This window comes from Arvicola amphibius, chromosome 3 (genome assembly GCF_903992535.2).
Source record: "Arvicola amphibius chromosome 3, mArvAmp1.2, whole genome shotgun sequence".
Taxonomy (NCBI): domain Eukaryota; kingdom Metazoa; phylum Chordata; class Mammalia; order Rodentia; family Cricetidae; genus Arvicola; species Arvicola amphibius.
Genome location: NC_052049.1, coordinates 26947482 through 26970758, shown reverse-complemented (window position 1 = coordinate 26970758; position 23277 = coordinate 26947482). Strand labels below are relative to the sequence as shown.

The 23277-nt window shown below is 40.9% G+C and overlaps 1 protein-coding gene across 2 annotated transcripts in view; it reads left to right on the top strand.

Moving 5' to 3' along the window:
- The window catches only part of C9 (complement C9), a 38781-nt gene extending 28651 nt beyond the window's left edge, over window positions 1–10130 (top strand). Inside the window, exons 8-11 of one of the 2 annotated variants that reach the window (XM_038321092.2) lie at window positions 1055–1201; window positions 2513–2691; window positions 8873–9101; window positions 9821–10130. In XM_038321092.2, the coding sequence (XP_038177020.1) occupies window positions 1055–1201; window positions 2513–2691; window positions 8873–9100 (554 nt within the window). In that variant the 3' untranslated portion in view covers window position 9101; window positions 9821–10130. Of the gene's footprint in view, window positions 1–1054; window positions 1202–2512; window positions 2692–8872; window positions 9104–9820 lie in introns of those variants that run through there. The other variant, XM_042054620.1, reaches the window with a different exon arrangement.
- Window positions 10131–23277: the final 13147 nt, after the last annotated feature.

Genomic DNA, 23277 nt, shown 5'->3' with positions numbered 1-23277 from the left:
TATTATGCTAAAAATTATGGAAAAAGGGTAATATGGTACTTCATCCATGCATCCCCTAGAGTTGGGAGATGCCTTGGACCTAAAGGTTCATCTAATCCTCTCAAGAATAGAGTAGAACAGTCCGGTACAGCAATATATGCCTGTAATGTTAGGAGGCTAACATAAGAGGCTTGCTAAAGACTAGAAGTTTGAGGCCAGTCTGGGTATCACAGAAAGCCTCTGTTTCATAAAGTTAAAAAGAATAAAGTAAACTCAAAATGACCGTGTTAACAAATCATAACCATTGCAGGTCATGGAGGAGCTATATAATAATGTAAGTGTAAGATAGATAGATAGATCTTTTTATTTCTATTTTTATTTATTATTTATTTTCTATGTATTTTATTATCTATTTTATTTATGTTATATATTATTTATTATATAGTTATTATTTCTATATAATATTTACATATTTTATATATATTAAAAAGAAAATAGATAACAAACTACAGACTTCACAGAATTTATGGCTATAACTGCTTGGGTAGGCATATACTAACCACAGTGAGTTAACTTCCAAGATTGTTATTTGTGAGCTAAAACAAAGTTCAAATATATTTTCAAATCATGTGTCCAAAACAATTGGGTATTGTTCTGTAATTCTGTAGACCCAACTGAAACTGAGTGATCCCTCAAAAGGTTAATGTGAGGATTGAATTATTTAACTCATACAAAATGTTCAGAATAATGCCACGCATGTAATTACCATTCAATGCATGTTGGACATTGCTGTCTTCCTTGGGTATCCCAAAGGATTTTCCTATAACCACCTTGACTGACCTAAATCCTTCTCACACAGGGGGTAAAGTTAATACATCTTCTATTACTAAGTTGGTAGCCAAGGATGCTACTAGATATCAATAAAAAGACAATGGAGGGAAGACATGATGTTACCATTGAGTTAATAATGGTGTCCAGAAGCATAGATATATTTGTCACAAAATAGTAAAGTGTGAATTTATTTCTGATGTTGATAGACCATTTCAAATAATTTTCATATGAATATCTAACGCAGGTGTTGAAGTGAATGATGTAAAAAAGTGTCTCGGGTTTAAAGTGGAGGCATCCTTATCCACCCCTCTACATACCTTCTTTGATGAAGCTAACGCCACAGCAGATGTTAGCACAAATGATTGCATAAAGACAGGAGGTGGTTTAACCGGTAAGTATGGACTGGTTGGTTAGACTGGGGAAGGTAGAGCCAAGAGCCAAGAGCATTGCCTCCCATGATCAGCACTCTACCATCTTCAGGGAGAAAACCTGGAATCCCTTAAGAACTATTTAGCTCCTCCCTAGTCACTATGAGCACAAGTAGCCCCCAGACACATATCTGTTGTGTCGGGACTGTGCAAGGGAGGCACAGCGCTCATGGGCTGCCAGTCATATGTTTGTTGTGTATCTTTTGCAATTGATAGAAAACCAGTCATGGGCAGCAAAGTGTCTTGAAGACAAGTTTCTTTTTCTCCTAAATTTTCACATGGCCTTACATGGGCTAATGTGGGACCTTGTGTCCATTACAAAGGACAAGACCTAAGTCACTTTCCCAGATCCACTCTGCACTAGGCTTGGTTAACCTTTCCTTAGCCCTCAACCAGCGCAGTGCCTTGGAAGCATAAAAATAGGCTGCAGGCTTCACATCTAATCAGAAATCCTTGAAATTACTTTAATTTCAAAATTGGTTTAAACTTTTTATGTGAAACCCAAGACCACTTCTGATTCACCTCTAAAGAGCCAACTGATAGTGAAGGAACTATCAAAGGGAGATCTGGATATCGTTTAAAGTCTATCTACTTGCGGATGTGATTGGTACCAACAAAGGGACAAAGCCCTGGAACTGCCATCTTGCAACATTAGGTTAATTATGTGATCTTACACTAGCCTTTCTACCACAACTTTTCAGATTTCTCATTTGTATAAATGACAAAGGCTAAGCAAAAGCATCTTGAGATTGCTTTAAAACTCCATGACTCTAAAAGCTTTAGACATTTTTAAAGTGGTTCAGTTTAGAGGGGAACAGAGAAAGTGGAATAGGATTTGGGATGGGAACAAGTTTACTTTTATCTCCATCTTTTTAGATATTTTTAATATTTCTATAATAATAAGATAATTTAAAGCATACTATACACAAAATAAATATGAATGAAGATAAACTTTCAAACATATAATACATTCAAAGTCACATTAATTTTCCTGTATATACTTGTATTTATATGATGAGCTATAAGTTATCAATCTACCTGGATTGAGTGTACAACCATTATTTTTCAAAACAAAGATGGTTGAAATCTATAAATTGACTGCTGAGAAAAATTCCCCTCTTAGACTATGGAGGGGAGATTTATGTGCATAATATTTACACCGGAGTTCAGCAGACACTAAGCTGTCCTAAAGAGACATAATACACATTCGTCAAGGGGAGTGACCACAAAGATGCAAATGCTTCTTTCTTCATGTCTTCCTTGTTTTGTTCCAGTAAACCTCACCAGTGACAGCATCATAGATGGTGTTATTTCAAACATAAGAGGAGGAGCAGGGAAACATGCAGTTCTCCTGAAAGAAAAGCTTCACAGAGGACACAAGATACTCGATGAGAACGATGTTGTCAACTGGGCCTCGTCCTTGATTGATGCTCCGGCACTCATTAGTCAAAAAGTAAGGACTCCTTCTGCCTTTAGAAGACAGAGATGGCACTGTTCAAATGCCCTCACATGACTTCCTTGGATAAAGGCATTGCAGAGAAGAAATAGTGTAATTTCAGACAACCTAGAGGAACTCCTGGGACTGCCTGTCACTCACTAGGTGTGGGACTCCTCTGATTTTACAACACTAAATTCTGCAGATCTCCATGTGGCTTTGAAGGCTTATTAAGATTGTTCATATAGAGTGTATAGTACGGGTTGGCCCAAAGTAGTCATTAAGAATGGATGGTTCTCTTCTGTTGGCCTTTGGCTCGCCTTGTCTTCTCTGGGTATCACACATCAGGAGACCCTCATCTCAGAGTCATTGTGGAAAGGATGTTCATATGTCTTGACAAATATAAAAACAGGATGAGTAGTTCTTGTGATTGGAGAATTAACCCCCTCCCATTCTCTTTCTCATTGTCCAGATGGGCTGTAACTCCTGAACTTATTTTGGTTTTTTGGTTTTTGTTTGTTTTGTTTTGTTTTTTGAAACGGGGTGTCTCAGTAGCTATGGAGCCAATCCTGGAACTCACTCTGTAAACAAGGCTGGTCTCGAACTCACAGAAATCTGCCTGCCTCAGCCTCCCAAGTGCTGGGATTAAAGGCATGTACTGCTAGCACCTGGCCTAATTCCTGAGCTTTAATAATCTTTCTGCTTTAACCTTTTAAGTAGCTGAAATTATAGACATGCCCCCTTACTAATTTTTTGGTTTGATTTGTTTTGATGTTTTGTTTGGTTCTGTTCCATGAGGCTGGGTCTAACTCTGTAACCTGGCCTAGTCTTGATCTCTCAGCAATCCTTCTGCATTAGTCTCCCAACTGCTGGGGATACAGATGGTAATCTGCCTCTCTTTTGCATAACAGTAATAATAACGTTCACTCCAGGAAACCCTGAGAGTCTGCAGTCTCCTGCTTACTCTTGAAGGGGAGGCAATATTTTTTCCAATTGTAAAGATGTAAACACCGTGGCCATTTGAGTGCATCTTTTCATTTACTAAAATATGTATGTGTTATTCACTACTTCTTGTTTTCCTGGCACTATTTAAAAGTAGTTTTGCTTGCTTTTATAGCTTTCCACTTTCTGTGTGTGCCTTATGGTTTCTTCTCTCCAGTCAAATTTATCTTTAATAAAACAATGTCAGTTTTATTAGATTTTAGAAAGGCTGACATTTTATAGTGGAAGTTTCCAGAGAATTTTACTTCTTCACTCTATTTTACTGTCTTTAAAGAGTTCATTAGAGTCACCCAAACTATCTCTCTTATGTGAAGGAAGAACCCAGAAATTGAAAATTGCAACCAATTCTGCATGTTGGCTGTAGAAATAAAGCCTTTAGCATATGTGCATACATAACTTTATATAAAGTGTGAAAGCCCAGACTGTAACTCTAGCTGCTCGGGAGGCCAAAGTAAGAGGACCTCAAGGTCAAGGCCTGCCTGGGCAACTTAGAGGAACTCTGGCTCAAAATTGAAACTAGAAGTCGGGGGAAGGGAGGAGGAAGAGGAGGAAAGAAAGAAGGGAGGGAGAGAAGGAGGGAGATGAGGAGGGAAGAACGAAGGAATAAAGAAAGAAAAGACAGAGAAAGACAAATATTTGATATATATATATATATATATATATATATATATATATATATATATATATATATAGTTCAGTGGTAGAGCACTTGCTTAGCTTATATTAATTCCTGGATTCAACTCCCAGAACAGCAACAAAAACAACTTATGAAGTAAAGGTATTTTCACCAAAATTAGACAAAATAGAAATGAGAAAAACTGGCTTGCATAAGAAAATAAAAATCAAAGGAAGCCCATTTGTTAAATATAAATTTTATTTAAATCCATTATCATGGACTCAGTAAATAAAATCTGCGACAGAGGATTTTCAATAAGGGAAGAATGGAAGATGCAGGCAGAGGACATACAAGCTACCTTGTTCTCTCAGCTCTGTTTCTAAACCAAGCTCAGTTCGTCCTGTACAAAGGGATCCAAGACTGGTCTCTGGGAGGTTGTAAACGGTGAGGCGTGCTTCAGAGCTGGCATTATATATCTGGGGAATAAAGGCTCTGCTACAAAGTCCCAACTGTGTTCACTAGAACATTCGAAGACTTTCATCCTCTCAGTCAGCACGATGCTCTAGGTTTAGCATATGGTGAATCCTGCTTACTGTTCAGATCTTTAACTCAGGGAGATTTTGTCTGCCCCAGCTGTCTGTGTTGTCCTCCACGAACTGAAAGCCTAGTTCATCCACATCAGTGTCCGACCCAAGGAAATGGCAGCTGCCCTGTCCCAAGGACCACTTTGTAAATGTATCTTCTTATAGAGAATATTTTGAAAGGGAGAAATGTTTTTTTTTAAATCGACTTTCCCTGCCTTTTTAAATCCCTAAAGAGAAGTGTGATACAGTTAAGTTTAACCTTGTAGCCTAGTGTGGTAACACCTACCTGTAATCCTATCTATTTAGGGTGATGATGTAGGAGCATGGCAAGTTTAAGGTTTAAGGCAACTTAATAAGACCTTGTCTCAAAAACAAAATGCGTCTCCAGATACATCTCAATGGTAGAGCCCTGACCTAGCCTAGACAAGGGCCTGTGCTCAACACTCTGGTACCACAAAATACACACACACACACACACACACACACACACACAAATAAATAAAAAATTATCAAGTTTGACCTTGAAATATATTCTAAGGAGTTTCGCTCTCATAAACCTTTTAGAAATAGACCTTTGGGAGAATGGTTACTAATTTCATCAGGTAATCTGTCATCTACAATCACTAGTTCACCTTTGGGTGAGGAGAAGGATTCTATTGTCTGTAGACAACATGGCAAGCACTGGGGATGCTAAAACGATCATTGTTCTACATGATTGTGCAGAGACTTATGGATTCTCTCCCTACCACCCTAAACTATTAAATTGTTTGCATTTAATCCTCTGTTGCAAATTAAAGCAGCGATCTTCATACTTAGGTTGGAAAAAAAGAGGTTCATCTTGGAAGAATGAGGAAGTCACATTATACTAAGTAAAACAATTGATAATTATGATGGTAGTATATATTGTAGTATATCTTATACTACAAAGACCATGGTGGTACTATACTAAATAGAGCCTGTGGCTTTCAATACCCCCAATGTCTTGCTCTTGGCCTCCCTCCATACAAAGAATACAGGCTAACTACTGTCATAGTCTTCAATTTTCAGGAAACGATGTTAATCCCACTTTCAGCTTGCTTGTAGACTGTCACAAATATCCTACATCTTGTCTCCACAGCTGAACACTGTTTGTTTTCCCCTTATATTCACTGTTACAATCAAATCCTTAAAATGTCAGCAGAGAGAAATTATGTCTATTACAGATTACCAGAGAGATACGGCTTCCAACTTCTGCCAGAGCCCAAGGCATCTAGATGAGCATAGCTGTAATTTAATACACTGGCTTCCTGTAAGGTTTTGTTTTGACATTATAAGAAACAAGATTATGTAAGCCCACTTCATTTTCTGAAAGGATGTTATGTAATAAATGTTCCCTTTATGGGAACTCATGGGAAATATTAGTCTTTAATCTCATTTTGGTTCTCCTGGAAATCAGGTGCACTTTCTTATTTGCACGGGATTGATAAATCCCCTTGTGTGTTATTTCAGAGGACTAGCAGCTGTAGCCAAATTCGTGGCTCACCTGGTGCAAATGGATGTGTTCTGTCTTGAATCTTGCTCCTTAGCGCCACCTCTGCCCCTCACCTTTTCTGTTCTCAGCGTTTCTTTGCCACTTCCCCATTTCCGACTCTCACTCTTCCCTTTGAGGACATGGGCAATCTACGATCTGAGCTTCTCAAATGCCATGAGATAATAACGAATGGAGAACAAACCTACCACTTTGTTCTGTTGTATAATTCTGAGCAGACGTGCACTGGATGGTACCGACTGCCCATGTGTTAAAGGGCCACATGTTAGCGTTCTATAGGCTACAGCCATAATGCCACAGTGCATGCTCTGTCTATCTCTCTTCCACAGGGGTAAAAAATAATTCTCATTCCATTAAGGAACCACATTTGGTCCATTTATTTGATGACATTGCTAATTATTTTGGATGACTGGAAGAGATCTAAATGTGATTAATATGAAACTTGGTATTTTAGCCAAGTTTCATGATAAACTGTCTTCTTAAATATGTCTACAATGACAGGAGAGCTGGTGAGTATAGGAGAAAAACCTCAAAACCTTTTTGTACTTATTAGAAGACAAAATTGGTGTAGAGTCCAAGCCCATTGCCGTTGTCCTTGGTTTCTCAGTCCTCCTCCACCATCAGCCACATTCAGAGAGTCCAGTTTGGTCTCCTGTTCGTTCAGTCCCATTCCAACTGGAGTTGGTGATCTCCCGTTAGTTCTGTCCCACCGTCTCAATGGGTGAACATACCCCTCACGGTCCTGACTTCCTTGCTCATGATCTCCCTCCTTTTGCTCCTCATCAGGACCTTGGGGGCTCAGTCCGGTGCTCCAATGTGGGGCTCTGTCATTTTCTCCATCCATCGCCAGGTGAAGGTTCTATGGTGATATGCAAGACATTCATGAATATGGCAATAGGATCTGGACAAGAGACTTGTCAGTTTGGGTTGCTCACCTTCCTGGACTTAAGGAGAGTTGGGAGGACCTTGGATTTAACATAGTGAGGGGAACCCTGATGGCTCTTTGGCCTGGAGAGGGAGGGAATGGGGGTATGGGTGGAAGGGAGGGGAGGGAAGGGGAGGAGGAGGGGAGGAGATGGAAATTTTTAATTAAAAAAAATGAGGAAAAAAAGATTATAGTTAAACCACAAAAAAAGAGACAAAATTGGTCATGCAAAGGTAAGCTGAGCAGAAAGGCTTCAGGGGCTACACTGGGACTGCTTTCTTTCTGCCTGCGGTAATTTTGACACCAAAGTTTAGGCCTCTTTGAAATTGAAATTAAATTGCCTCGTGTCCTTCATCTTTATCTCTTTGAACACTATTTTGATAGCATTATCCAAACTGTTTCCTCCACGGCCCTCCATTCCCATATCTTAGATTATCTGGCCTTGACTTTCTTTTGAAGGCAAAACAAGATAAATTTCTTTTTTCAAATCCAAAATAACTCTGCTACATGCTTACCCCAGTTATGCCACTGTGGCACAGTTGGGAAGAGGTTTCTTTCTTCTGAAGGGATAGAACCAACTGGAAATATGAGTTAGGGCACTGTCTTGAGTTTCTATTGCTATGATTAGATGTCACGAACACAGCAACTCTTAAAAAGAAAAAAAATTAACTGGGGCTGGCTTACCGTTCAGAGGGTCAGTTCTTTATAATAATAATCACGGTGGGAAGCATGGCGGCATGCAGGCAGACATGGTGCTGGAGAAGGAGCTGAGAGTTCTCTGTCTGGATCTGCAGGCAGCAGAGAGAGACTGAGCCACACGAGAAGTGTCGAGTTTCTGAGCCCTCAGTCTCCTCCTCCCCATGATATACTTCTTCCAACAGCATCTACACCAACAAGACCATACCTCCTAATGGTGCCCCTCTGTATGGACCTATGGGGGGCATTTTTATTCAAACTACCGCAGGTATTAATTTACCAAAAATATATTAGTGGACGGTTGTGAAGCCTTGGTAGATGTTGGCATTTTCATCTTAACAGTATTGCAAATAACATCTCCCACCCCTGGCTTCCCACTTACTTGATGACAGTTTTGATATAGAGATGACCTCTCTCATCCTCTTTATTTGTAAATGTCACCTCCATGGTAGCATGCATTGTGGCTACTTTTGATCACTAGAGTAACCTCAAAAGCTAACGTTGTGCCGGGCGGTGGTGGCGCACGCCTTTAATCCCAGCACTCGGGAGGCAGAGGCAGGCGAATCTCTGTGAGTTCGAGACCAGCCTGGTCTACAAGAGCTAGTTCCAGGACAGGCTCCAAAGCCACAGAGAAACCCTGTCTCGAAAAAACAAAAAACAAAAAACAAAAAAAAAAAAAAAAAAAAAAAAAAAAAAAAAAAAAAAGCTAACGTTGTATCTGGCAACAATAACCATTCAATAAGTTTCCAGAAAAATCAAAGAATTCATGAGTCAGTGGTTGAGTGAAGGGTGTTTTACAAGTTCCTTTGTAAAAAAAGACACAAGACTGGATCTTTTCTTTCTTACAGCTCGCCCCTATATACAATCTGGTTCCTTTGAAAATAAAAGATTCATACATAAAGAGACAAAACTTGGAAAGAGCTATTGAAGACTATATCAATGAGTTCAATGTGAAAAAATGCCATCCGTGTCGCAATGGAGGCACAGTGGTTCTTCTGGACGGACAGTGCCTATGTTCCTGCCCACCCGCATACAAGGGGATGGCCTGTGAAATCAATGAACGGAAATTCACTTAAGGTGAGATGAACTTAATTTGGTATTTTTAAAGACAAGAATATTCACCCCATGGTTAGATAATATAAAAAATGAGCTCTTAAATTATTTTGTCATGACCTCCTATACTATATCACATATAGTCTAAATATATCAGTATTTATTTACTAAGTAGTACAGATTGACAAATCAGCCCTCATGATCCATTTTAACATCATCTACCTCTACATATTATTTAAACAGGAATATATACTATAATATACAATATATTATATATAAGAAAACTGATTGTATAATTCCCTCTCCCTACCTCTCCCTTACATTCTTCTGTACTTTTATTGTTTCCTTTCTTCTCTCCTTCATTTCTTCTTTTAGTTTCCTGGTTATGCTAACCTATAGGCATGATAAAGACATGCAATCCGGAACCCAAATCAATTAATATCTCCACTGAATGCTTTATAATTTCCCTAGGAATGAGTTTTCTGCTTGTGTGCACCCCACACACTCCCTTAGTTATTCCGGCATCCATTTTCTTGACCTTCCCAACACAAGCTAAACAGTTCCTTCCACTGTGGAAATGCACCTCATATTTGACTTTAATGTATCATTTTCGTCCTGGTGCCTGGACAAGTGTGCTTCATGGTGACATAGATGGCACTGGGGAGAACATATGCACGGGTATATGGTCCCAAAGTTGAAGCCCGATTCAACATGAAGATTTTACATCTTTTTGTTTTCTATAGGGTTAAAAAAAGAAAACTTGGGTTCACATGGAAAGGGGGAAATACACCAGGACTTTCCAGCTTCATATCCCACACTGGAACGAAACCTCAACTGCCAAATGGAAAGCTGCTTGCTTCATGGAAATCTTACCAACCTCTGAAGTTTTCTCTCTTTTAGGTTTACAGTGCCTCCCTCCCCTCTTTAATGCCTATAATGCTTCCATTTCTTGTTCCTTAATGAAGAGTCAGCAGTGAGATACGCCAGGGCTGCTTTTTCCCACAGGCAATGCCAATCTCTTGTTAATAAAACAAAATTAAGTTAAAAACAGAATGTTGTTCTAAAAGGCTTTAAGTAATTGCCAAGCTGCTTTGTATGATTAATATATTCCACCAGTCCCATTACCGAGCCTGTACCATGTAATTTCGCTCTTATTTACGTAGTTGTTTCATTTGCCTGTGCGTTTATATGTGCATGTGCTCATTTGGCAGATGCTGAGTGCCTACCACAGGCACAGCACTCTGCTCCTATTGGGTTTTGATGTCCAACTTAACTCTGCGTGTCTGGGACGGAAGGCTGTGATATGTACACCAAAAACTGCTGGGTTAAGACTTGTGAAATGGCCTCTGTTTTGCAAACAAAACAAACTCCAGCAATTTCATACAGTTTAGTTTAGAGTTGTTAGGCTTCGGAGCTGTGTAGGGTAAGGCTGCCCAGAGAAGGAGCTGATTAAAATTGGCTGTAGTCTTTCCATTGCATGAACAGGCAGTAGAGTCTGAGATGTGTGTGTGCGTAACACACACACACACACAAACACACACACAGAGAGAGAGAGAGACAGAGACAGACAGACAGACAGACAGAGAGTAGGGAAGGAGGGTGGGACAGTAAGACTAAGCACACATGTGTACTACCACACATGTAGAAGGCAGGAAACAACCTCGGTGCTGGTCCTTGTCTTCCACCTTAAGACAGGGTGACTTTACTGTTTGGGTTTGATATTTTTCTACTGTACACACCCAGCTAACTGGTCCTTGAGTTTCTGGAGATTCTTCTGTCTCTGATTCCCAACTCTCCATAAGAGCTATGGGATTAGAGATGCTCACACCAAGTGTAGACTTTTTACGTAGGCCTCTGAGATCCCAATGCAGGTCCCTGTGCTTACACAGAAAGACATCTTATAAACCAAGCAACCTTCCTATACCTGAGAACTCTTGGTTTTAAAAGGGTCTGAAGGAAAGGGGAAAAGAGGTAATAGAGGGAAGGAAAGAATGGAAATAAAGAGGAGATAGAGAGATAGTCAGAGAATAAAGAAATGGGGTGGGGAGGCAAAATACTAAAAGGAAAATGTAAAATCAAAATTAGCTACCACATAATTAAATACAAATATCATATAGCATGACAATTCCACTGTTGCTCTTACTATTAAACATTTTACACATCTATAAATTTAGATTTTTTTAAGTTCATAGAAATTCTCAGTGGTTACTGAATACATAAGTTATTCATAGGCAAATAATTTCAAAGGTGGAAGTTTAAATTATGCATCAAGACTTTTAACAGCAAACAAAAATGTTACTAGCTATGAGTTGCATTATGATGCAAAATAATATTATCAAATTTATTATGGGTACAAGACTCAAAGTGCCAGGCTTCATGGGACTTAAATTGTGTCCGGTGAGTTCACAAGAAGTCCTCTACTCTGTATATTCTGTACCCGAACACTGAGTTAATCTAAAAGAATTGTAATTTGTTGGATACACAAACATAAATTCTGCTGTTGAGAGGTTTTGACTGGGAACCTCTGGATCAAGGGAAGTTACTGGAATAACTACTAAGAATCCTTTTAATGGTTCTGAATCACATATGTCAGAGGATAATAGGGTGACATGGCTGCCCCATCTGTCACCCCACTGATCGCCAGGCCTGCCTCAGCTGATCTGGCTCATCAAGGGTCCCCTTCCTCCCTCAGCACTCCATGGGATTCCCTCTGAAACTCAGTCAAAAAGGAAAAGAAATGACCGTCCCCAAATAAAGGAGAACTGGCCTTCATTCAAGGGTAAGAGTAGCCACCGTCCCCTGCTAGAGCCCCTAACAGGTTTTCAAATGTCAAACGGAAGACAACAGAAACTTGGTCAGGCCTCCTAGGTCCAATTTATTCATTGATCATAGTCGGGAGAGGAACGTAACTGCGGGGATGGTCTCCGGCCGTTCACCCATGTTCATACTCACACTCATTCTTTCTTTCTCCTCTCTCTTCTCTCCTTTCCTCACTCCTCTCTCTCCTCCCCAGAGCTATCTATAGACCTAGTAATTTACCCCCAGGTTCATTATTGGCAGCACAATTCTCTAACTTCAAATGTAAACTGTCTGGCAAACTACTTTTCCAGCAGGGTGCACCCTTGAGACATCAGAAACAACCCAATAGTGCTCAGTGCACAGCAGAAAGTCTCTAAGTCTGATGGAGGGAGGGCAGCAAGAGCGACTGCGACCTGCTGGGCAAGAGGCGGTCTATGCCTTCATTGGTCTGTTTGGAAAAACCAGTGTACCTTTGTCCATGAAATGTGGCTGCCTCATCCCACATGCCCTCTGAAGGAGCACACCATCATTCTGGGAGAGACATGTATGAGGATAATTGCTCTCTGAAGTCCACACTAACATTAAAAACTCTCACACTAAACCACTATTGAAAGAGGCCGTTATTGAGATCTCTGTGAGTTCGAGGCCAGCCTGGTCTACAGAGCTAGTTCCAGGACAGCTAGGACTAAACAGAGAAACCTTGTCTCAAAGAGAGAGAGAGAGAGAGGAGAGAGAGAGAGAGAGACAGAGAGAGAGAGACAGAGAGAGACAGAGAGAGACAGAGAGAGAGAGACAGAGAGAGGAAAGAAGGAATAAAGAAGAAAGGAAGGAAGGAAGGAAGGAAGGAAGGAAGGAAGGAAGGAAGGAAGGAAGGAAGAAGAGAAAAGGAAAGAATTAGGAAAGAAACCATTATCAAAATGACTCAAGTAAATTAGATAGGTGTTCATGTTTCTTGGTGCTTGGTGGGCTAAGGAATGGCTAGAGATTTGCTGGGTCTTCACACTCTGCCTTTTATTGTACTCAACACTTGGGCTGTTTGTTCATATTTGTTTGTTTGTTTGTTTCGAGATGGGATTTCTTTGTGTAGCCCTGGCTGTCCTAAAACTCACTCTATAGACCAGGCTAATCTTTTTTTTTTTTCCCTCATGGTTTATTTTTTTTATATTTAAAAATTTCCATCTCCTTCCCTCCTCCTCCCCCCTCCCTCCCCTCCTCCTCCCCCTTCCCTCCCCTCCTTCTCCCCCTTCCCTCCCCTCCCCTCCACCCATACCTCCCCTCCCTCCCTCTCAAGGCCAAGGAGCCATCAGGGTTCCCCACTCTATGCTAAGACCAAGGTCCTCCCAACTCCCCCCAGGTCCAGGAAGGTGATCGACCAAGCTGAGAAGGCTCCCACAGAGCCCGTCCATGCAGAGGAATCAGAGCCCAGAGCCATTGTCCTTTGCTTCTCAGTCAGCCCCCGCTGTTGGCCACATTCAGAGAGACGGGTTTGGTCGCATGATCCATCAGTCCCATTCCAACTGGAGTTGGTGATCTCCCATTAGTTCTCTCCCACCGTCTCCATGAGTGAACGCACCCCTCTCGTTCCTGACTTTCTCCCTCATGTTCTCGCTCCTTCTGCTCCTCATCAGGACCTTGGGAGCTCAGTCCAGTGCTCCAATGTGGGGCTCAGTCATCTTCCCCATCTGTCGCCAGCTGGAGGTTCCCTCACGGTCCCAAAAAGATGAATATGGGATGTACTCACTCATAATCGGTTTCTAGCCGTAATTAAAGGACATCGAGCCTATAAATTTGGGATCCTTGAGAAGATAATAAGAAGGTGAACTCCCAAAAAAAGATATAGTAATCCTCCTGGATATTGGAAGTAGACACGATCGCCAGGCAAAATTGGGAACTTGAGGGTTGGGCAAGACTGGGCCAAGGGAAGATGGGGAGAGAAAAGTGTGAAGGGGAGAACGGGGGGAGCTCGGAGGAATGCTTGGGATATAGGAAGGGTGGATATGGGAGCAGGGAAGCATATATCTTAATTTAAGGAGCTACCTGAGGGTTGTCAAGAGACTTGACCCTAGAGGGGTTCCCAGGTTTCCAGGGAGACGCCCCCAGTTAGTTCCTTGGGCAGCTGAGGAGAGGGAGCCTGAAAAGGCCAGTTCCTATAGCCATACTGATGAATTTCTTGCATATCACCATAGAACCTCCACCTGACGATAGATGAAGAAAATGACAGAGCCCCACATTGGAGCACCGGACTGAGCTCCCAAGGTCCTGATGAGGAGCAGAAGGAGAGAGAACATGAGATAGACCAGGCTAATCTTGAACTCACAAAGAGCTGCCTGCCTCTCTGCCTCAGGAGTGCTGGAATTAAAGGCATACACCACCAATGTCTGGTTTGTTTATTCATTTCTTATCACTGACAGTTAAAAGAAAATCAATATTCTGGGTTTGAAAAAGTATCCCGACCCCAGCCTTACACCATTGTCTGTCATTTAACGATAGTCGATCCAACAAGAGCAGTTCCTGTGTTTGTCCTAAATAGTTACTTATGAGAGAAAACCTATAACAGTGGGCTCAACATAGTTAAATTTTATTTTGATGAAATGATTTTATTTTGTACACTCATAATTCCCAGGATAGTTAATATCTACCTCTCCACTTCCCCCACTCCTTTCCCTTCCGACCTAATCTTATACCAAGTAAATATTACGATGCTAAGAACAGCAAATTGTTCTAAGAAAGGAATGGTGTGACTACTTGACAATGGACAAGTTATTAAACCTTTAAGCCCTAAATAAATATGTTCAGGGATAGTAATACGTCCTTCATGGAACTGATATACAAATTCATTGAGGTCAAGGTCCCTCAAGATCTTTGCACCTAATAGGCAGCCTATAGTAATGATTACTATTGTCATTATGCAAGGATATTGGTCAAAATCCTTATAAATGTACCATTTGTGACATTAGATAAACAAGAAGATTCTATCTGAAAACTGAGAAAAACAGTCCGTGGCAGAACACCTTAGTAACTCGCCTCTAAACAATAGATTGGTGGCCTGGTTTTGTTTTGAAGACTGTCTTACTGTGGGCTACTATAACAACAAACGCTAAACGGTGACTTCTAGCAACAGAGCTGTGTTTCTTGCCTGTGTAGAAGCGGGTGTGACAAGATCAAGGTAGCAGCAGACCCCATGGCTGGTAAGAATGATGTGTGGATCACAGGTGGCATCTTTCCGCGGTGTTCTTAGATGGTGGAAGGAGAAAATAAACTCATGTTTATGAGCATCTTAATCCCTTTCACAAAGGCTCTGTTCCAACCATGACCTCGATGGTTCCCAGAGTCCCTACCTGTTTGTTATTGCCTTCACATTTAGAATTAGGTCTCATTTTATTGATTTGGGGACAATAAGCATTCAAAGCAAGTAGTTCTTGGTTTTTCTTTAATATTATTGTGGTCAAATATTGGTAATACTCAACTTACTATTTTGGCTGGGCATGGTGACAACCTTAAGAAGGATTATAGGATGACGGAAATGAGGGTAGCCTGGGTTATATTCGGAGGCACTATCCAAAAATAAAAAATAATTTTAGATATCCAGCAATAAAATTTTTTTAAAAAAAACTAATTTAAGTATTTGTAAGTGTGCGGTTCAGTAGCATTAAGTACATTTACAGTGAATTTCCTTTTACCACAAACTAAATTCCTGTGCCTATTAAGCAATGACTCCAATCTCCACTCTGCCAGCTCTGGTTCCAGCTTGTCTGTTCTGTTTCTAGGAATTTGCCTACATTAGACATCATTTATAGATGGGACAACAGAACAGTTGTTCTTTTGTGAGTGGCTTATGTCACTTAGCATAACGTGTCAAAGTTCATCTCTATTGTAGAGTATGTTAACATATAACTTGTTTTGTTTTGCTTTGCTTTGGTGATAGTCTCATGGAGCCAGTGGTTACCTTGAATGCTTGATCCTCCTCCGGTCTTTGCCTTCTAAGTGTTATGACTATAGACCTGCGTCCCAGCACTAAGCCTCATAATTATATATTGGGGTGAGATAATATGACACATATACACTAATTCTCCATTCCTTCATGATGGACACCTGAGTTTCTTTCACATTTGAATAATAGTCTTCTTGGCAATGAGTGTGTAATTATCTCATTGAGTTTCTGCTTTTAACTTCACTCTTAGGGGTTGGGTGTAGCTCAGCTGGTAAAGTGCTTGCCCAAAATGAATGAGACCCTGGGTTCAATCCCCAGCACTCTGTAAGTCCAGGTGTGGTGGTTTGCGCCTGCAAAACCAGGAGTCGGGAGGTAGATGCCAGAGGATCAGAATTCAAGGTCATCTTCAGCTGTGCAATCAGTGTGGGACTAACCTGAAATACATGAGACCTGTCTCTACAACCTAAATAAATAAACAATTCCACATGATATACCTAGAAGAAGTGTTGCTGGATCGTATGTCAATCTATGCTACATTTGTTGAGGAATAAATTGTCTTTTCCAAAGCAGTTCTATCATTTTTCAGTCTCAATAATAATAATGACCTGTTTCAATTTCTTAATTTCTAACCAATATTTGTAACTTTCTGCTCTTTTTATTTAATAGAATTCCTCATGAGCATGGAGTATTATCACAAAGTAGCATTAACTTGAATTCTATTAGTAATATTGAACATATTTTAATAGACATTATTGGGCATAAATACATTCAATTTCTGTGCCTATTTTTTTTTTTTTTTTTGGTTTTTCGAGACAGGGTTTCTCTGCGGCTTTGGAGCCTGTCCTGGATCTAGCTCTTGTAGACCAGGCTGGTCTCGAACTCACAGAGATCTGCCTGCCTCTGCCTCCCGAGTGCTGAGATTAAAGGCGTGCGCCACCACCGCCCGGCTTCTGTGCCTATTTTAAATCAAGTAGTTTGCTGTTGTTTAGTTATAGGAGCTCTTTATATATTGTGGATACTAATCCCTTGTCAAGTATTTGCTTTACAAATGTGATCTTCCATTCTTGAGTTTCCATTTTTAATCTCTCGATGGTATCCTTTGAGAGACCAAAAGCCTTTAATGCTAATGATGTTCATTTTACGTATTTCTTCTTTTGTTGACTGAGATACTGGGGTCATACTCAAGAAATTATGAGACCCAAAAGTCAGTGCTCCCACACTTTTCCCAGATGTTTTCTAAGTGTTTTATAACTTTATTCGTTCTGAATTTGGGTGTTTAGTATATTTTATCAGATATGATATCAGGCTCCAGTCCACTCCTTTGCAGGTGTATATAAAATATTTCTAGTATGATTCATTGACTTAATGATTTTTTTTTGTTCAAACCGTATGATAAATTGCTAAAGTTAATAAGCCAAGAATGGATCAAAGAAAAAAACAGCTAGAATGACATTAAATTGCTTGGAAAATCAAATTTAATAAATTTGTTTTCAAATAGACATTATAGTTTCTTCTAGTAACATGAAGTAAAACCACTGACTTCCAAAATGCCCCATAAGAATGCCTTAGTGTTGGGTGTAGAGACATGGCTCAGGAACTAAGAACTCTGTCTTCTCTTTCGGAGGATCAGTGTTGGATTCCTAGCCGCCACATGGCAGCTTGCTAGTATTTGTAACTCCAGGTATGGCGTTCCAGTGCCCTTTTCTGGCCTCTGTGGGCACTGGCCACACATGGTACACGGATATGCATGCAGGCAAAATACTTATGTGTAGAATAATAAATGTTTAAAAAGAATGCATAGGTGGTATAGAGAGGCAAGCACGGCTGCCTTCTAAAATGTACCATACAGTTAAATACAGAAGCATTCCCATTCTGACCACAGGGAAGATTGTCAGAAAGTTACAGCCATGATGGATAAGCCAATAGTAGGTTGAATGGTTCCATATGGAGAGAGGCTTCCTGTCTAGTGGATCCTAGCCCACAAATGGAGAACTGGAGTGGCCCTAATGTAGAAAGAGTGAGGATATGACAGAAAACTGTGCTAAAATGTACTGTTTTCAACAAATTTGTAAAAACATTCTAAAAGGAAACAGGATATGAGCTCTAGTAACATTTACACTATTTTGAAATGAAATTGTTTCTATCTTCAAATATTGAGATAAGATTAAAAGTTTGCCCCTTATTTTCTCTCTGTCTGTAAAATTACAAGGCACGGCTGCTTATTTGCCTACTCCTCTTAATGATCCTTTCTGCTGGACAAGGAACTTTGGAAGGGAAGATCTTAGGAAAGAAGAAGCAGCAGGAGGAGGAGAGGAAGAGAAAGGCGGACAAACAAGGACAATGCGAAGATCCACTGGGGGGGAGGGGGGCTTTTCCTCTTTTCTGCCTGCTATCCAAGTTGGCGAAAGCGGAATCCAAGCCCTTGGAGTTGTATATGCCAAAAGACACAAAACTACGATGAAGAAATTACATTTAGATTGTGTTTCTCAGAAGAATAAGCATGAACTAAAGAAGTAGGAAATGAGTCAGGCAGTAGTGGCGCACGCCTTTAATCCCGGCACTTGGGAGGCAGGTGGATCTCTGAGAGTTCGAGGCCAGCCTGGTCTACAGAGCAAGTTTCAGAACAGGCTCCAACTCTATGGAGAAACCCATCTCAAAATAAATAAATAAATAAATGAATAAATAAATGAATAAATAAATAAACAGATAAAAAATAAAAGAGGAAGTAAGAAATGGAGGGAACAGCCAGCAGACCCAGAGAGATTCAAGTCCCCAGATGCCCAAGAAAGGGTAAGACATGAATTAGGAACAAAAGAGCAAAACCACAGAATACAGGAATTGCACACAAAAACCTTTGCTCGTTGTCCACATTAGTTGGCTTGATGAAAGCCTCCCTAGAGTCCGAGTTACTTTTCCATGGTCCTGCTACCACTTAGTAAATAGTCATCCAGGTTTGCATGGGAAGGGTAGCTGTTCCTTGCCCTTCTAGAGTTTAAACATAACTTTCCCTTCTTACTGAAACATAGTAAGAACTCTCCTTTGACCAAAGGAGAGTTTGAAAGTCACTGACAGTAATTAACATTCCTTCTTGCAGATACTTGATGTTCTTAATCATTTTTTAGACTTTTATTTTAATTTTATGCATTTGAGGGTTTTGCCTGCCTGTATGTCTGTGTATCATGCATGCCTGTGACCAGAAAAGGGCACTGGGTCCCCTGGAACTGGGGTTACCGATGGTTGTAAACTAGCTAGGCATTAAACCCGGAGTACTCTTCAAGAGCAACAATTGCCTTTAACTGCTGTGCCATCTCTCCAGCCCCTTAACAGCGTTGCTTTTATTATTTTTGATTATAAATATGCGTGTGTACATGTGGGTATGCACACAGAAATCTAAGTGCCTGTGGAGGTCAAAGGCTCCAGATTCCCCTGGAGGCCTAGTTATAGGTGATAACTATATGTATAGGTGAGCCACCCTACATAGATGCTGGAAACCAAGTCAAGTCCTCTGAAAGAGCAATAGTCGCTCCTAACTGCTCAGCCATTTCTCCAGTCTCCAGATCCTTGATGTTAAGAAACACAACCTGCTTTCCTAAAAACAGGAAGAAAGAGAAAGAAAAAGACCCATGCTTTGAAAACAAAAAGTAAAAGGAGGCCCTATTAAGAAGTACCCGCTCTTCCCCACTTGCCTTCCTTGACTACGCTGGCTGTCTTTCTCTCTTCCTGACTGTTCCCTATCTGGCCGAGCAGAAGCCTTAGTTTCCTTGAACTCCCTCGACTCTGCTTCCTGAGTCAGAGCTGTCCTTGGCGGGCACAGTGTAAATGCACGTGAGTCAAAAAGACAAACGCTTATAAAATGATGGTTTTAACTGATCTTGCCAGTGGGTTCGGTGTGGGAAGCCAGGTCACCAGCCATATCTGATCTGAATGAATCATCAGAGAGCAGCAGTGCCACGGTCCCAGCATGCACTTCTGTTTCAACCGAGCACTCGCCCATGGTGGGCTTTGAGGGATAGTATACGCGTGCCCTATAAGCATACAAAGCTATGTGTGTTTTTTAATCAGATTCAAAAAAGAACGCAGGAGTCCAAATAGGTCTTTAAAAAAAATTTACAATCTACGTGTGGGGGTAGAGGGCAGTGTGAAAAATAATTCTCACTGAGGAGGTACGATTTAACCCAACCCACGTGACACCATTGAAGCATAAAAGACAAACACACTGAAGAGCATCATCTCGGGTGTACTCAAAAGACGCCAGAAAGTGGGGGGTGGTGCCTGAGGAAACTCCCAGGAGGAGGTGACATCACCACCCCTGTGTTCTCCTATCTCGTATCTCCTATACAGGCATGTTAGTGTCGGGTACATGGAACAGCTGTCTGTTAAAATGCTAATCCTCCTGGTTTTAAAGAAGAAATGGTGTCAGAAATCATGTCTCCCCGACCTTCTATTCAATGTCCTCCACGCTCCTTTGACGAGCGTTGATAAAGCATTAGCAGTGTTTAATGATTCCTAGTGGAACTTAAATTCGGTCATTGCTCTCTCTTTCATCTGCTTATAAACTAACTTTATCTTTTATGTGCAGTTGGTTTCTTTCACACATCCGTGTCTCTGGGCTTCACCATTTCCATGAAGTCACCATGGTGGCCATGGGACGTACATGCTTGTTTCTCCTTTGCCTGAGCAGAAAATAATTATTTCCTGCAATGCAAATGGGAAGAGAGAGCATGGACCCCACTGTTTGAAGAACTATCAGCACTTTGCATGCCCTGAGCGACTCCTCCCTGCCAGGAGCAGGTATAGGTTCAGAGCTCAGGCTGAGAAAATGCAGCTTGCTTTACTTTTTGAAGATGATCCCAAGGCATTGATGCATGTCTCTGGTGTATTTCCTGTCTCCTCGTGTTAATCAGGGCCTGGTGGACTTAGCTGAGTTCCCAGGAAATATGATCGTTTTATTTTCCCTCATCGCAAGGTGGAATGCTTCGCATAACCTCTATAGTTTCAAAAATAAAAATAAGAACCGGTTGGGTTTTTACAATTAGGAAATACAACCCCTTCGCCTTCCCTGTCTCAGCCGAAGGGGCTTCCTCAAAACTTCAGCAGTAACAGAAATTTACCTCACCCTGCGTTTAGAGACAAGCACAGGTTCAAATGGGATTCAGATAACTGTGGCGATTCTGCAAATTTCCATATCCAGAGGCTGGTCTAACTGGCCACACTTTTAACAAACGACTGCTCAATTTATCGTGTCATTTTTATTCAGTTTTGGGTCTGAAGAGTACAGTGATACTAAGAATAAGCCATCCTGTAGCGTGTAATGAAATGCCTTCAAACACTTGGGACTCACCTGGGAGGTTTAAACAAATCCCAATGTCCAGGCTTCAACCCAAGAGAGCCTGGTTGAGAGGCTGAGGGGGTTTGCACATTGGCAGGTTTTAAAAGTTCCCCAGGTGAGTCTGGTGTGCAGCCTAGCTAAAGGCCATTGTTTTCCCAGGTGAGTCTGGTGCGCAGCCTCGCTAAAGGCCATGAGTACCTGTACTGTGATAGTCTCCATTCCAACAGAGCGCTTCTGGACAGTCCCACCCCAATGCCCTCATGTCCAAATGTGTCACAGCTAAAAGCTTGCTTTCCATAGTGCTGCTTTGCCCTTGAGTGTCCTCCTGTATCCATGGGTTGTTTATAGGATGTCAAAAGCCAGGCAGTTTCCAGTTGCTGCCCACCACCCTAGATTAGGACCATATCTTAAGCTCCACTCCTCTTCATAATGCCTAAAAATGTCAGGGCAATCACCAGACTCCTCTGTAGCCTGGCCCTGGTTTCCCAGCCATACCTTGCTCTTTTTCTCCGGCAATAATGCTATCTACATTTATTTGTTTGTTTGTTTGTTTATTATTTTTCTTTCTTTTTTTGAGGGCATTTTCTAGACAGGATTTCTGTGTAGCTCTGTCAGCCTTGGAACTCAATCTGTAGACCTGGCTGGCCTAGAGCTCACAGAGATCTGCCTGCCTCTGCCTCCTGAGTGCTGGGAATTAAAGACACGCACCTCCACCATCCGGCCCCTTTATTAGTTTTTTTGGCTATCTACATTTTTAATAGCAAACTGTTTCTTAGAAATACTTTCATATTAAGAAAGAAATAACAGAACTGGGCGTGGTAGCGCACGCCTTGAATCCCAGCACTCAAAAGGCAGAGTCAGGCAGATCTTGATGAGCTCAAGGCCAGCCTGGTCTACATAGAAAATTCCAGGAAGTCAGGTCTGTTTCACAGAGATACCCTGTCTCGATAAATCGTAAGGGAAATGGGGAAGAAAAAGGAAGAAATAACAGAGAACATATTCGTTGTTTAAGGCTTATTTTGTATGGATATGGTCGTGACTAAAGATAGCTCAGTGCCCCGGACAGAAACTTGGTGACCTGGGGCTTAATAATCAAACACCCCAGAACCTAACAGAAGAGCTAGAAGCCTGGCGCCCAGAGCGAGCTCAGGATTCAGCTGCCTTTCTTTGGCTGTGGAACAGAAAATTATCCATGCCCTTGAACTCACGTTGATGGCAAACTCTGCACTCAAAACAAATGAGCTAAATCATGTATCAGGGTGTTCTTGGAGTGGCTGACTGGGAATGATGAGATCTGAGAAAAAGATAAAATCTCCTGAACTATAGCTGGTTCAGAATGTATCTATTTAGCAATGTGGGTGTCAAAAGCAGCCGGCACTAACAAGCATTGCTCCACGATTAAGAAACCTGTCTCTTAGCTTAACGTTTACTGTGTTTTCTGAGTAAAATGAATGACATTTTGTGATAAGCTTCATGAATAGTGCTGCCACTTAAATTTCACAGCAGGGCTTCTAATGTATTTGAAGTTGTTGAGGGAATGCTCAGGTTCTTTTCATCCTTTTTTAATTTTATAGTTATTTTTTTACTGAACTGGTATGCATTCAAACTTGAAAAACTAAAAAACAGCATAGAACAAAACAAGAAATACTTGTTATACCTCCAGTCAAGTCAATAACTACTAACATTTTATTGTGATCCTTCATGAATGGATGGGTAGATGGATAGATGAATGGATAGATAGACGTGGACAAACAACAGATTGATAGATATAGATAGATGGATGATTAATAGATATAAGATATTAGATAGATAGATAGATAGATAGATAGATAGATAGATAGATAGATGATAGATAGATAGATGAAGATAGATAATCAACAGGTACATTCACATGCATCCCAAAATAGAGGCTGTTAAGTATAAACAGGTTAATAACTCTGAGAATTCAGACTCCAGACCCGTTTTAAATTTGGTGTTAATCTTTCAGCCTCAAAGTTTCCCCTACCCCTTTCTCTTGGGTTATTAACTACAACAAAGAGAAACCTGGCCAGTCATACAATGTTCCTGAGATAAAATGCAAATAGAGCCTTCCATATCAACGTGTGAAGGCTGGTTAGACCACACTGCTCAGAAAAGGAAGT